Source organism: Theobroma cacao, chromosome 5, assembly GCF_000208745.1.
Source record: "Theobroma cacao cultivar B97-61/B2 chromosome 5, Criollo_cocoa_genome_V2, whole genome shotgun sequence".
In the NCBI taxonomy this organism is placed as follows: domain Eukaryota; kingdom Viridiplantae; phylum Streptophyta; class Magnoliopsida; order Malvales; family Malvaceae; genus Theobroma; species Theobroma cacao.
In genome coordinates this window covers 26,020,737-26,034,472 of record NC_030854.1, presented here as the reverse complement: position 1 = coordinate 26,034,472, position 13,736 = coordinate 26,020,737, and the positions used below count along the sequence as shown (strand labels likewise).

General features: G+C 37.2%; 2 protein-coding genes across 5 annotated transcripts; both read left to right on the top strand.

Moving 5' to 3' along the window:
* Positions 1,675-4,079, top strand: LOC18598900 (zeatin O-glucosyltransferase). 4 transcript variants are annotated; one of them, XM_018122192.1, is made up of 2 exons: positions 1,675-3,164; positions 3,638-3,710. In XM_018122192.1, the coding sequence occupies exons 1-2, from the start codon at positions 1,786-1,788 to the stop codon at positions 3,672-3,674; spliced, it is 1,416 nt and encodes a 471-aa protein (XP_017977681.1). In that variant the 5' UTR covers positions 1,675-1,785; the 3' UTR covers positions 3,675-3,710. The 4 variants fall into 4 exon arrangements, with proteins under 4 accessions (XP_017977681.1, XP_017977682.1, XP_017977684.1 ...); XM_018122193.1 differs by having other exon boundaries at positions 1,676-3,164; positions 3,684-4,079; XM_018122195.1 differs by lacking the exon at positions 3,638-3,710 and adding an exon at positions 3,580-3,598 and having other exon boundaries at positions 1,677-3,164.
* Positions 11,468-13,297, top strand: LOC18598901 (zeatin O-glucosyltransferase). The gene has a single exon (XM_007028631.2). It carries the CDS (start codon positions 11,759-11,761, stop codon positions 13,187-13,189), a length of 1,431 nt encoding a protein of 476 aa, XP_007028693.2. The 5' UTR covers positions 11,468-11,758; the 3' UTR covers positions 13,190-13,297.

The following is a 13,736-nucleotide window of genomic DNA, read 5'->3' as shown; positions in this document are numbered from 1 at the left end:
ATATATATATATATATATATATATATATATATATATATATATTTATAAGGGTTTTTTCTAAAATACCCTTCATATATAAAGTGTTTTTTAAAATAGCCCTTTTTATAATTTTAACTATTTTTAGTCAAGAAAAATTAATTTTAGACAAAATTACCCTTAATAAAATCGATCCATATGTTTAGGTCCACGCCTTAAACCGACTCATATCCTTTAAGCTTTCCTTGCCAGATCATTCATCTTTAGAGTATTCATTGCCAGAAAGAAAAACCTTTAAGCATTTTGAAGTGATTTTTAATATACGAAAAAAATGTTTTGCACATTTTGAGCATTTTAAAGTGGTTTTTAATATACGAAGAAAAACCTTTGAGCGCTTTGATCATTTTTAAGCATTTTGGAGTGATTTTTGATATATTAAGAAAAACTTTTAAGCATTTTAAGCATTCTTCGCCAAGTAGGCATATTCATTGATTATGTTGTTAGATGGAATATAGTATATTATTTGAAGTAATTGATTTTATTAAATGAAATTAAATAGTTTTGGTGGTTTTTAGGCATTGCATAACAGATTTTTGGGTATTGCATGACTAGTTTTTAGGCATTACGTTATTAATTTTTAGACATTGCATAACTAATTTTTAAGTATTGAGTGACTAGTTGACATGGCATTGCGTGACTAATTTTTAGACATGATATGACTTAGGCATTACCTAAAAATCAGTTACGCAATGCCTAAAAACCAAAGACACAACGATTAAGTCATGCAATACCTAAAAATTAATCTCGCAATACCTAAAAACCAATAATGCAATATCTAATAACTAATTGATTTGCCTGCTCGCAGTCAGGTTTAAGTTGTCAAAGTCATATAGTATTTTAATTTACAGATATGTCTAATCAATTTCAACTCCTCAACTTTGGAGTTCTATGAATAAACCAATAAACTCAATAACCTAAAACACATACCTTGATTCCATCTCTACTCTTTGGGATGACGAGATAGATAGCATTTGGTAAGAGAGAGAAATCGAGATTTAATTTTAAAATTTTTATCTATATGGCAGGATAGAGAAAACCGAAATCATTTTAATTTTTCTAAAATTGTTTAAAATGTATTGTTGTTAAGTCATATCAAAATTTAACTAAAAATAATTAAAATTATAATAAAAATATTTTTAAATTGAACTTACGAAGAAAATTATTTCTCGTAATCTTTTTTTTGCTTATGAGTAATGCTTTCATTAAAAAGAGCATGGACTTAAGATGTGTATGGATGCCTTTTTTTATCCTTATCACTTGAACTAAAGTCCAAATGACATGGATGACATGCTTAATGGTTATCATAATAATAAAAAAAATAAATAATCCTTTTTTTAGAGCATTCTAAAGGTGTATATGGGTCCCTCATGGGGTTATGTGGGTATGAATTGAATTTTGAAGGAAAGTTTGTGTGAGAGAGGAATCAATATAGTGCTGTTTGAGCAGGCAATTACTTGTCTGAAAGATTGTGACCTTTTCCGCAAAATGGTAGGATAATAATTCTCGCTTTCACCACCAAAAAGACAAGGCGTTGTATCATTTTCACCACCCTGGAATTCACATACTTTGTGGCTCACATAAATTGACAAACATATATACGTATATGGCAACCCAAATCAGCAACTTTAATTCTCAATGCTGGCTACCTTATATATAAACCCAACAGGAGCTGGATTTGTCCATATACATCAAAGGATTCATTTTGCAATAAGTGGCACCCAGAGAGATTCCTCCAACTTCTTCCCTAAAATGCCAAACCAAGAAAACTCAGTGGCTGTGGTCATGGTGCCATTCCCCGCACAAGGCCATCTCAACCAGCTGCTTCACCTCTCTCGGATCGTCCTCTCCTATGGCATCCCGGTCCATTATGTTGCTACACCCACACACAACCGCCAGGCAAAGATCCGAGCGCACGGTTGGGACCCGGTGGCCGCTGCAAATTTCCATTTCCATGACTGCCAAGTCCCTCCTTTTCTTTCCCCTCCTCCAGACCCCAGTTCAGCAATCAAGTTCCCTTCTCATCTCCAGCCCTGTTTTGATGCCTGCTGGCATCTTCGTCAGCCTGTCACTGAGTTGTTACGCATGCTTTCTTCACAAGCAAGAAAGGTCATTGTCATTCATGACTCTATGATGGGATCTGTAGTTCAAGAAGTTGGTTCAATCGCCAATGCGGAGTCCTACACTTTCCATACCGTTTCTGCTTTTAGTCTCTTCTTTTATGTATGGGAATCAATTGGGAAGCCAGAAGTTAATGCAGAAATGCCTGATGAAGGCGACGTTCCTTCTCTAGAAGGATGCTTCACCAAGGATTTCTTGGAGTTCATCGCCTTGCAATTCCAATATCTCAGAGACAATGCTGGGATCATATACAACACAAGCAAAGTGATAGAAGGTCCTTACTTGGAGTTGCTCGAAGGCATAATGAGAGGAAAGCAACATTGGGCTTTAGGGCCATTCAATCCAGTAAGAATACCTGGAAAAAACAGTTCGGCTAGCCGGTACTTCTGCTTGGAGTGGCTTGACAAACAAGCTACAAATTCTGTACTGTACGTGTCATTTGGGACAACAACCGCCATGGATGATGAGCAAATCAAGGAGCTCGCGATTGGTTTGAGGAAAAGCAACCAAAAGTTCATTTGGGTATTAAGAGATGCAGACAAAGGAGATGTTTTCAATGGAGAAGTGAGAAGACCGGAACTTCCACAAGGGTATGAAGATTCAGTGAAAGATACGGGATTGGTGGTGAGAGACTGGGCACCCCAGCTGGAGATTTTAGCGCACCCAGCCACAGGTGGCTTTGTGAGCCACTGCGGCTGGAATTCTTGCATGGAAAGTATCACCATGGGAGTACCAATAGGGGCATGGCCTATGCACTCTGATCAACCAAGAAACGCAGTGCTGATTACAAAATTGCTCAAAGTTGGCATTGCTGTCAAGGACTGGGAGCGGCGGGATGAGACAGTGACAGCACCAATAGTTGAAGATGCTGTGAAACGTTTGATGGCCTCCAAGGAAGGAGATGAGATGAGGAAGAGGGCAGCAGAAGTTGGTGGTGCCGTGCGGCAGTCGGTGGCTGAAGGTGAGGTTTCTCAGAAGGAGAGGGACTCCTTCATTGCTCATATCACTAGGTAGGCTTCTCCTCACAATCACTACGACATGAATATTTTTCTTTCAAGTATTTTAATCTACGAAACAAAATGTAGTGCCTTTCGTGCCTTTAAATCTATGGAAAACTATGTGGAAATTAACGGAAAAAAGGAAAGAGAACATTGTTAGTGCATAAAATATGCATATAAAATGGCTAGTATTAGAAAATTTTGCCATCAAAGATTAAAAATCCCTTTCATGGGGAATAAATAATTAAAATGGGAGCCTAGAATTTTTTTCCTTTTTGGGACAATCACCTGAGTACAAGTAGCTGAAACCAATTTATTGTGGTAGTTCGAAATTTTTTTTTGTCTTTTTTCTTTGTGGCTATGGATCAGTGCTGGACCATTAAAGACTTTTTAAAGCCTAAAAGGGTCCTTCCCTCCATTTTTCAAGATAGAAAAAAGATTAATCTCCTCTTCAAAGAATTGTTGATCTAATGCTGTAAAAAAAGAATGCAAGAGCTGAGTTGCTGCACACACGTTTGCTGAGCTTCATAGGATTACAGGAAATGAATTAGAATGAAGCGACAAAGAAAGAAAAAGGCAGAATGAAGAGAGAAAAGGAGGTAGCATCATTTGGGGCCTGTCTAGAATCTATCCTCTACCCTACCAATGGCCTGTTGGTATTAAATGGCCATTTTGGTGATTTCATAATTAAAATGAGCAATAGTTTTCCGAGCCATTAAAGGGACAGCAGCCTTTCAAAAGAAATTTAGAGGGACAGCTCTGTATATGTAATTGTAGGTCCTTTTACCCCACCGAACCGCCCGTCATTTTCCTTCGCATACCCCCATTTATTGTTCTCACTAACCTTCTAATTACCTCCTCAATACTGCTCTTACATATGTTCACTACAGTCAACGTGAAAATCAATATACAATATATATATATATATATATTATACATGCCGATCATTACGTTGCCATTGAACATTTGGTAGGTCGAGATTATTGACCATCGATCACTCAATTATAGCTAGGCTAGATTATTTTAAACGTCAAAGTGCAGTCAAGATTGAGCAACAGCCAATTAACACCATCCCTCGTTAATATATCCACTTACCATTGCTAAAGAGTCCAAAAGAGAAACAAAATTTGGTATGGAAAAAAAAAAGAAAATAACTCAAAAAGTCATTTAAAATTTTACACAATCAATATAAAAAAAATCAAGCACGCTTAAAAAAACACAAAAAATTTATGTGATTCGATCTTTTAATGATATACATCCACATATAGAGTGACTAAGAAAGATTCATTAAGAAGAAATGAGGAGATAATAACATCAGTCTCAAATTCATATCCCTTGTCTCACTTACATTCAAATCTTTCTCCATTTCAGCACTCACTAAACTTTCTCTTGACTTGATTATATATTTTTTGATGCCATATGACCTATTTTTAGGGTCAAGCCCAAGAGTCTTATCCTAGTCTAATTAAGATTCAATATCCTAATCTACCTAGAATTAAAGTATCATAATCTAACAAGAATTCAAAACCATCACAACGAATCTCCACCTTTAGCTTGAATTCGCCAAGCTCCACCTTACAAATCAATTTCTATTGTCACCATCAATGCTCCAAAGAGCCTCAAGCTCTATAGACACCAATCAAGTCTAAGCAATGCTTGAACTTTATCTTAAAAATTGACTTAGTCAACATTTTTGTTAAATTTTCAACTATAGCTACTTTCTTCAATACAATTTCACTCTAGAAACAATCTATTGAACAAAGCTACACTTGACTTTGGTGTTTTTGATTCTCTCAAGAAACATCTAATTTTAGTCAAACGTATGGCGCTTTGACTATCTAGTGCTTGTCTAAAACCAAGATCGTTAACTAAGCCTCAAAGTGATAAAGCCTCCTTCACTATCACAACCCAAACCCAAGTCATGACCGATGCGAAGACCCAATAAACAAAACCCACTAAATCCACATTAAAATTATGCAAGTTGAGTTCATAAACATATCATTTGATTGGAGATCAATGAATGTAACTCCCCTTAAATTTCCAGCATTTATATTAGTGAACTCTTCAATGTATGATGTGTATTAACAAATATATTTTGAGTAAAGAATTTAAATTGATTTGATGTTCATGCCAAAATTTTGTAGAGAAAAGTAATTTAAAAGTCATTTGAGTGCAATTGAATGTTTCTAAAATCCTTTGGAAAGTTGGTTTGAAATAAAGAATCGAATACGATTGAAAAAAGCCTTAAAACTTCTCTTTTTTGTAAAATTAGACTGCAAGTATCGATACCTTTGTGGCAGAATACTTTCTGCCTTTCACGTATCAATATCTAAGGGATGGGTATTGACACTTTTGTGTCAGAATGCTCCTAGAATGCATTCTCCTCTTTAGGTATAGACACTGGCTTCATGGGTACTTGCTTCATGGGTATCAATACCTCATTCTTAAAAACACAAACTTCATGCTACTTTTCAGCAAAACAAGCTCAATTCCACAATGCCAACCTTAGTGGAACATAGATAACATAATCCCTCATTTCAAATACTCAAATTTGAGACATAATTCAAGCATAAGAAAGAGTAAAGAAATATCTTTTCAATTCAAGTATAAACATACAAGAAAATTTTTTCAAAGCTTACACTTTTTACTATAACTATTTTACCATTTGCAAAGACCACTACAGAAGAACCATCACCATGGTCCGCAGGTACTTCGACTCCGAAATAAAATGATAGCCTCGCTATCTAGAACAAAATGATAGCCTTGCTATCTATAGACCTCGTGCATATAACCACTGACGTAATGTGCACTATCACATGAAGGCACTCTGGCCCATAATTATGTGCTTTCTCTTTGCATCACACATGGCTAACACCAGAGGAAAAATATCTTTCCTTTTCTCTCCTTTCTTTTTTCTTCTCTCTGTTTTCCTTTCTTCCTACCAAATATAGTGATGAGACAACGATTACCATTTATCACATCCCTTGAGTTACCGGTAAATAATTAACTTTCGTAAATCATGCATCTTAAAAGATGATAAGACAATTAATAGACAAACCAAAAAACTAAATAAGAAAGGACACATTATATAATTAGATGAAGAATTTGGATATCAATGGATTGTTGGGGTCTAAACTTGCAAGTTCAGTTCAAGAAGAAACCTATAATACACTGATCTATCTATTCTTATGTTGGCTCCAAATTTCAAGGTCTTACAGGATAAGACCTCATACATATCACGTGCCAATATAACTTGCTGTTGAATGGATTGAAGTGCAGAAAAGATAAGAAAAGTTTGGGAGCATTCAGACTGAGAACTGACCCCACGTTGCATGTGTGCAAGGGGATAGAGTTTACGAGTTCACCTTGGAATGGATGAGCATTCCTCACCATGACAAATTATAAACAGATACATGTAAAGAACATCTGGCGCATTGCCCCAAGGAAACTTTGGCATCACCAAATTTTGACACGTATGCTGGTACTGGTGCTATAAATCTACAATCAGTATTGATGTCATGTGGGCTTTTTCCTTTCGTTTGTCTCTAGTGCGTGTAAAGTGTTTTGTGTCTAGTTCAGGCTTAGATTTTTCCCAACATAAGTACAAAAGTGATTATTATCCTGATCAGTCATTAGTGGCTACTTTATTTAGCAGAAAGGATCCATATTGGATTCAGTCTACGTCATTTCTTTCTGTTGGAGTTTCTCAAAGGTAGTCTAGTTAGATTTGGTCACTACTTGCTTGAGGCCGCTTGTTGGTCTGTGATCTCATCCAAAAGTTAGAGGGAAATATGAAAACTATTAAAGATGCAATAATTTTGTTCGACAATAATAGTAGCTTTGACCCTTAAAACGCTGTCGGAAAAAGGCCTCAAGCCTCCTATTGCTTTTTCTTTTTAGGATGGGTAGGCTTATGTCCGTGGATCTTTTGTTTAGATGTCCCCATCATGAACGGAATGGGTAGCCCAGATTGCTTTGTGATTCATAAAGCTAGGCCTCAAAGGGTGTGTCATTTATTGCTTATTGCTTGGACATAGCTTCCACGTCAAGGCTGGATAGTCACGGAAACAAAGTTTCAGCTCAAACTTGTACGAAGTGAGCATTACTGTTCACAATTAACAAAGCAAGAAACCTGACCGGATATTATTCGTGTCAAAAGGTGCCCCATAAAACTTCATGTAGATTACCATATGAGAAAATTAATGTTATATCTTCACAGGACTTATGGGACATTCTCATCACATCTTTCTTGCAATGGATGATTCGAAATTTAGGAATCTCTGGTTCAAATGCTGACCTAGTGGGAAACATCCACCGTTGTATAGGCTATCAGATTCAAAACCTACTATTCTTCCTCACAAGTGATGCTCTTTTCCCCTGCCTTGTCGTGATCCCTTTTGCTTATGGGATAAAATTGGTTTCTAGTCAGTCCTCAACAAAAGAATGTCCTGCTGTGCCATATTCATAACCACAAGTCCACAACCTTGACATCTATTTTAATTTCGGGGAAAGTTTGGTGTTAGCTGTTCAATTATGGCCTTAAAACTCTGATATCCCGAGTTAAAAGGGTAGTAGCTTCTAGCTTAATACACTTTTTGGTCCTCCTTGTCAAGTAACGCAAAGAAGTATATACTAGCAGTAGAATTAAGGTAGTTTGTGGAGTCAGCAGTAAGGCAATGCATCCCATTGAAGAGAGAGACCGCATCAGAAGTTGATGATTGTCACGACCCAATTTCTCGGGCCATGACCGGCGCATGAGCTCTATGAGCATGGCTCATTAAGCTCAAGCAAGCCTATCCATTTACCTTTGCTTAACAAATTTATCATATCATGCATACACATACACCTTTTTTCGGATGTGAACATAGCCAAAACACAATGACATTATCAATAATAATATACATGCACTATACCAGTAATGTATTTAGCAATTTACATTGCATACACATATTCACATTGTTAGATTGTATTCACAATACAAAAGGACCCATGACTTTCAGCGGAGACATTTACAATAAAAGGGATTACTATCGATTGCCAGACACATACCCAGGAGATGCACTACGGGGACTCCTCGATCTAGGGTCCAACAGTCACCTGATCTGAAAATATGAATTTTTTATAAAACGTGAGTACAATACTCAGTGAGTGAACAAGAAGGGAACAAGCATACCATAAGGAATGTTTATCGAAATCATGATGCATTCATTTTCTCAAAACCATGTAATTGTTTTAGCTCCTTTAAACCCCTCATGTAAACCCCACATGAGTAAATCACTTTACAAAAATCCATGCTCAACTATGCTACCAAAGAAATGGGAAATATGGCAAAAACCCACAAGTTAGCAAAATGGACAGAAAGTTTCTCACTGTAGCGAACTTCATTCTCGCTGCAGCGAGAATCAGAACATCAAGGAAAAAGTCTCCTTTTTCCCTTAAAACAAGTCATCTTGCTAAAATAATAATAGCAACATGTAACACATGTAAACTTCCAAATTTCAACAAAACAAATGCTTACATATTTGCATTTACAACCATATACTCATCATCAACATGCACACCATCCCATCATCATCATCATGCACATCATCCCATCATCATCATCTCATATGCAACGGCTTATACTATTGTCACTAGAGGGTGGGAGATCACGAAGCATCCCCCCCTTCGCTACAATGGCATAACATGGTACTTATCAGAGCACTCGGCAATAGGTGCACTTCACTCCGGATCACGAAGCAACGGAGCAATCCCTTCCCTCCTCTTCCAAGCTCCTGAGATAACATGGTACCTATCAGAGCACTCGACAAGAAGTGCACTTCACTCCGGATCACGAAGCAACAGAGTAGTCCCTTCCCTCCTCTTCCAAGCTCTTGGGACGTACCACTCAACCCCTTCGCTACGGAGGTGACAAACGGTACCTATCAGAGCACTCGGCAAGAGGTGCACTTCACTTTGGATCACGAAGCAACGGAACAGTCCCTTCCTTCCTCTTCCAAGCTTCTGGGCGGAGAGTCATACTTCGTCATAGATCACATGCGAGAGTTCCCAAGAATAGGGTTATCTTTCCCTTTACTCTGATACCAAGTTTGTCACTAGGGGTGGCAGATCACAGAGCATCCCCCCTTCGCTACAGAGGCAACGACGACTTATGTGCACTCCCACTCACACATAGCCGGGTTCAAATCAACATGTAAAGAAGCATCCAATACATATCATGCATTTTATCATATTGTGATAACACATAAACCATTGTATAGCACATTTTCACAATATAAAATCATTTTACTAAAAGCTTGTTCCCAAGGTACATTTTCTAAGATAAGTTGGATAGAATCTTTCATATTTCTCAAAACAAGTTTGAAATGCAAGTCCACTCACTGGTATTAGGAGTAGAAATACTCATATTTTCAGTTTGCGGGTACAGTCCTTTACCCGTATCCAATGACTCACCACCTAGCCATAATCCATGACACATATTCCAATTAAATTGTGTCGAATAGTCATAAGCTATTTCAGGCTCGATAAATATATGATATGAAATGAAAAATGCACAAGTAGCCATCTAGACCCGGTATTGGCCTAAGTCGATTTTTCATCCGATAAATTGGCCAATGCGTCCAATTTCACTCCAAATTAACCCATTTCTCCTATAATACCTTAATTTACCACATACCATTTAAATAAAGCCAAATTCAGTATTAGAACCCTCACAGTTCCTAATAGAAAAATTCGATCATTTGGTGCACTAGCACCGAAAATTTTTCTACATAACCGTTTCACCTTCATTCATCATTTTTCAAGCCATTTTCCTTGAAATAAAAACAATCCCCCATTGATATTCAACCCTCATGGTTCGACCAACAAGGAACCCTAGAGAAATTGAATATTTTTTTTATGTTTTTGTTCATAACCATGTTTAACTATCCCTAAACACTAACATAGTCTAAAATCAAATTATTCCAACAACAATTCCTCTTCCATACCCATTTTTCAGAATTGAATTCATCATGATAACTCAATATTCAACCATGGAAATCAAGAACAAAAGCATGGATAAGCTAGGTATCATGGAGAATTAAATAAATTCTAACTTACCTAGCTTGTTTCCTTGATTTCTTCACTTTTTCTTTGAATTTTCACCTAAGTTTTCTTGTTTTTTCCTTTGTTCTTCCTTTGTTCTTGTTGCTGGTTGCCTAGGCAGAATATGGTGAGAGAATTGGAGATTTAATGGGCTGATTTCTATAGAAAATAATAAAATAATCAAGCATGCCACGTGTCACATGCTTATTGGCCAAATTTTTTAACTTTTTCGACTTTTTCTTCTTAATTTTCCACCACAAATATTCTGGTACTTATCCAATCCTACTACAATTAAAATCCCTTGGTCTTAACAAGTGTTGAGGCGAAAAATTTATCGATTTACCCCCGAGAATGAAAAATTATGATTTTATCCCTATACTCCGAAATGTATCGGAATCACATTATTTCTACTTTTCAACCTCAAATAACACTAATATTGATCAATGTTAACCAAATGGGGCAAAAATTATTTTATAAAAATTCTCGTTTAGTCCTCTAGTGGCAAAATTACCATTTTGTCCTTGTGCTCCAAAAATATCGAGAATCATAATTTTTCACTGCTAAACATCATTTTATACTCCAATAATCATAATTATATCTCATATAATTATTCTTGGTCGAATGTGATCAAATCTTGGCTAGAAATCTCCATTTAATCATCAAATGGTACAATAACCGTTTTATCCCTAATCGGTTAATTTTCCTGATGGATTCTAAACTAGACCTTGAACTCTGAATCATTATTCTAAGCCATTTTGTGGGTTTCAAAATTTTCAAATTCCTCTTAGAATTTCTATTTGAACTAGTTCAAGGCTCGATTTAACTTAGTTGTACCACTCGGTACAATACCGTCTTTTAATCGAGCTTGACAAGATCTCACAATGATCCCTGCTTGATTGAATTAACTGTTGTAGACGTGAAATTATTGCAAGCTTTTCATTTTGGATTGGCTTTAAGGATTAAATTTCTAAGAACCTAGTTTTCGGAAGCCCAAGGATTCCTTCAACAGAAAAGAAGTTTGGATACAGACTTTATGTTGTGGATATTCAAAAAGCTTGGTCAATGATTTCCACTGCCATTCAAAATCAATGATCCTAGACTATAAATTGGAACCAGGGATTATAGTAACATAAAGCTTGAAGCTGGTTTGCTGTCAACTTTTGTGCTGCGAAGGACTGAGTCATATTGTTTCACTAAAGCTTTTCGGTATAAGAAAACAAGGCTTCCAAATAGAAAAAGAATATTGCATTACCAAGTGTTAGATGGTAGTACTAATATATGGTAAATTCCAAGCAGTGGACCATCAAAAGGTTGGTCTCTAGCTCTCTGTTTTTAATGTGCCATTCCAATTCCATGTTCCTAGTCTTTTATTTCCAATGTGTCCCAATACATTCCTTTCAAATTGTGCCCAACGTATCATAGTATCAGGAAAAATTAGCCGTATAAAATTGAGCCAACTCCTACTCCTAGTTGAAGATTCTTAAAACAACAGAATCACCGAGAGTCCTTGCTAAGTGTTACGAATGGCCAACCACACCAGCCATCAAAGCTATGGTTCAATCAACCATAAGCAAGCCCCAGTTGCTGTGATCGTTGTGCCTTTCCCTGGCCAGAGCCATCTGAACCAGCTTCTCCAACTATCCTGCCTCCTTTCTTCCCACAAAATTCCAGTCCATTATGTCTGCTCCAACATCCACAACCGTCAGGTCAAGCTTCGCGCACATGGCTTAAATTCTTCCCAAATTTCAATGTTAACATTCCATGACTTAGCAATCCCTCCTTTCATTTCTCCCCCACCCAATCCAAGGGCCACAACCAAGTTCCCTACTCATCTGCAGCCATCCTTTGAAGCCTATTTGCACCTTCGCCACCCCGTTGGTGCACTTGTAAGTGAACTTTCTCAATCAGCCGAAAGAATAATCATTATCCATGACAGTGTAATCGCTTCCATAATCCAGGATGCTGCTTCTATACCTAATGCAGAAATTTATGCTTTCCAAAGCATCTCTCCCTTCACTTTGTTCTACAACATCTGGGAAGCCAGGGGGAAACCTTTCCAACTAGAAGCTGAAGTAGCTGAAATACAAAACAAGCTCCCATCCCTTGACGGTTGCTTCAGCTCTGAGTTCGTAAATTTTGTGACTTACCAATACCAATTCATGAATTTTCAAGCTGGAGAACTCTATAACACCTGCAGATTGATTGATGGTACTTACATTAACCTTCTAGCAAAACTACAGACCAATGTGAACAGAAAACAATGGGCCATTGGCCCATTAAACCCTCTAAAGATCCATGAGCACAGCAATCCAACTAGACGTCACAAATGCTTGGAGTGGCTCGACAAACAAACACCAAAATCTGTACTATACATTTGTTTTGGAAGCTCAACTTCCATGCCCGATGACCAGATAAATGAACTTGCAATCGGGTTAGAACAAAGCAAGACAAAGTTCATTTGGGTATTGAGAGATGCTGATAAAGGAGACATTTCCACGGAAGTTAGGCAACTCAAACTTCCTGAAGCGTTTGAGGCAAGAACAGAGAGATCAGGAATGGTTTTGAGAGACTGGGCGCCCCAGCTTGAAATTTTGGGGCATCCATCTACTGGTGGATTCATGAGTCATTGCGGATGGAATTCGTGCATGGAGAGTATCAGCATGGGAGTACCTATTGCGGCGTGGCCTATGCATTCAGACCAACCGAGGAACACTGTTTTAGTGACACAAGTGTTGCAAATCGGCCTGGTTGTTAAGGATCGGCAAAGGATGGAGGACAAGGTGACATCTTCTGACATCAAGGAAGCTGTAAGGAGATTGATGGCCTCGAAGGAAGGGGAAACAATGAGGAAAAGGGCAGAGGAACTAGGAGAAGCTGTCCGGGAACAGTCTGCTGCTCAAGGTGGAGTTTCTCGTGTAGAATTGGAATCTTTTATTGCTCATATAACTAGTTAGGAATTGTGTAAACTTTCAAAAAAAAAAAGAAGATAGGAATTGTGTTGCGAAGGCAAATGTAAGAAGCTTCTTTGTCATCTCAAATAAACTCTGGCCAATGCTCAATAACAGTCATGCATTAAGCTAGTAAACTAGCCATAAATAACCGAAAAAAATACTACTTCAAACAACTTTTGCAGCCAGAGAACCTTCTCAGGATTAGCATATGCATCGCCGTAATGGATATCAAAGAAGAGACTGAAATTAAGAAACCAATAGAGACCAGAGTGGGTCAGTATCAGATAAGACCGAACAATAATGAATTTGACTGAATAAATTTCTTCTTCAAACGAAGTTTAAAATGAGATAGATATAAAGTACTGTATATTATCAAAAATCAAACATAGATATAAATTAATGATAAGACAAACAGAGGAAGCAAGTCAGAAATCGACTAAGGTGATGAGTTTGTTAAGAATCTATAAATTAAAAAACCAACCAAATTTAATTCAATTGATGAACCCAGCATTCCCCTCTAATTATCTCCACGAAAGAAACAGAAATTCCT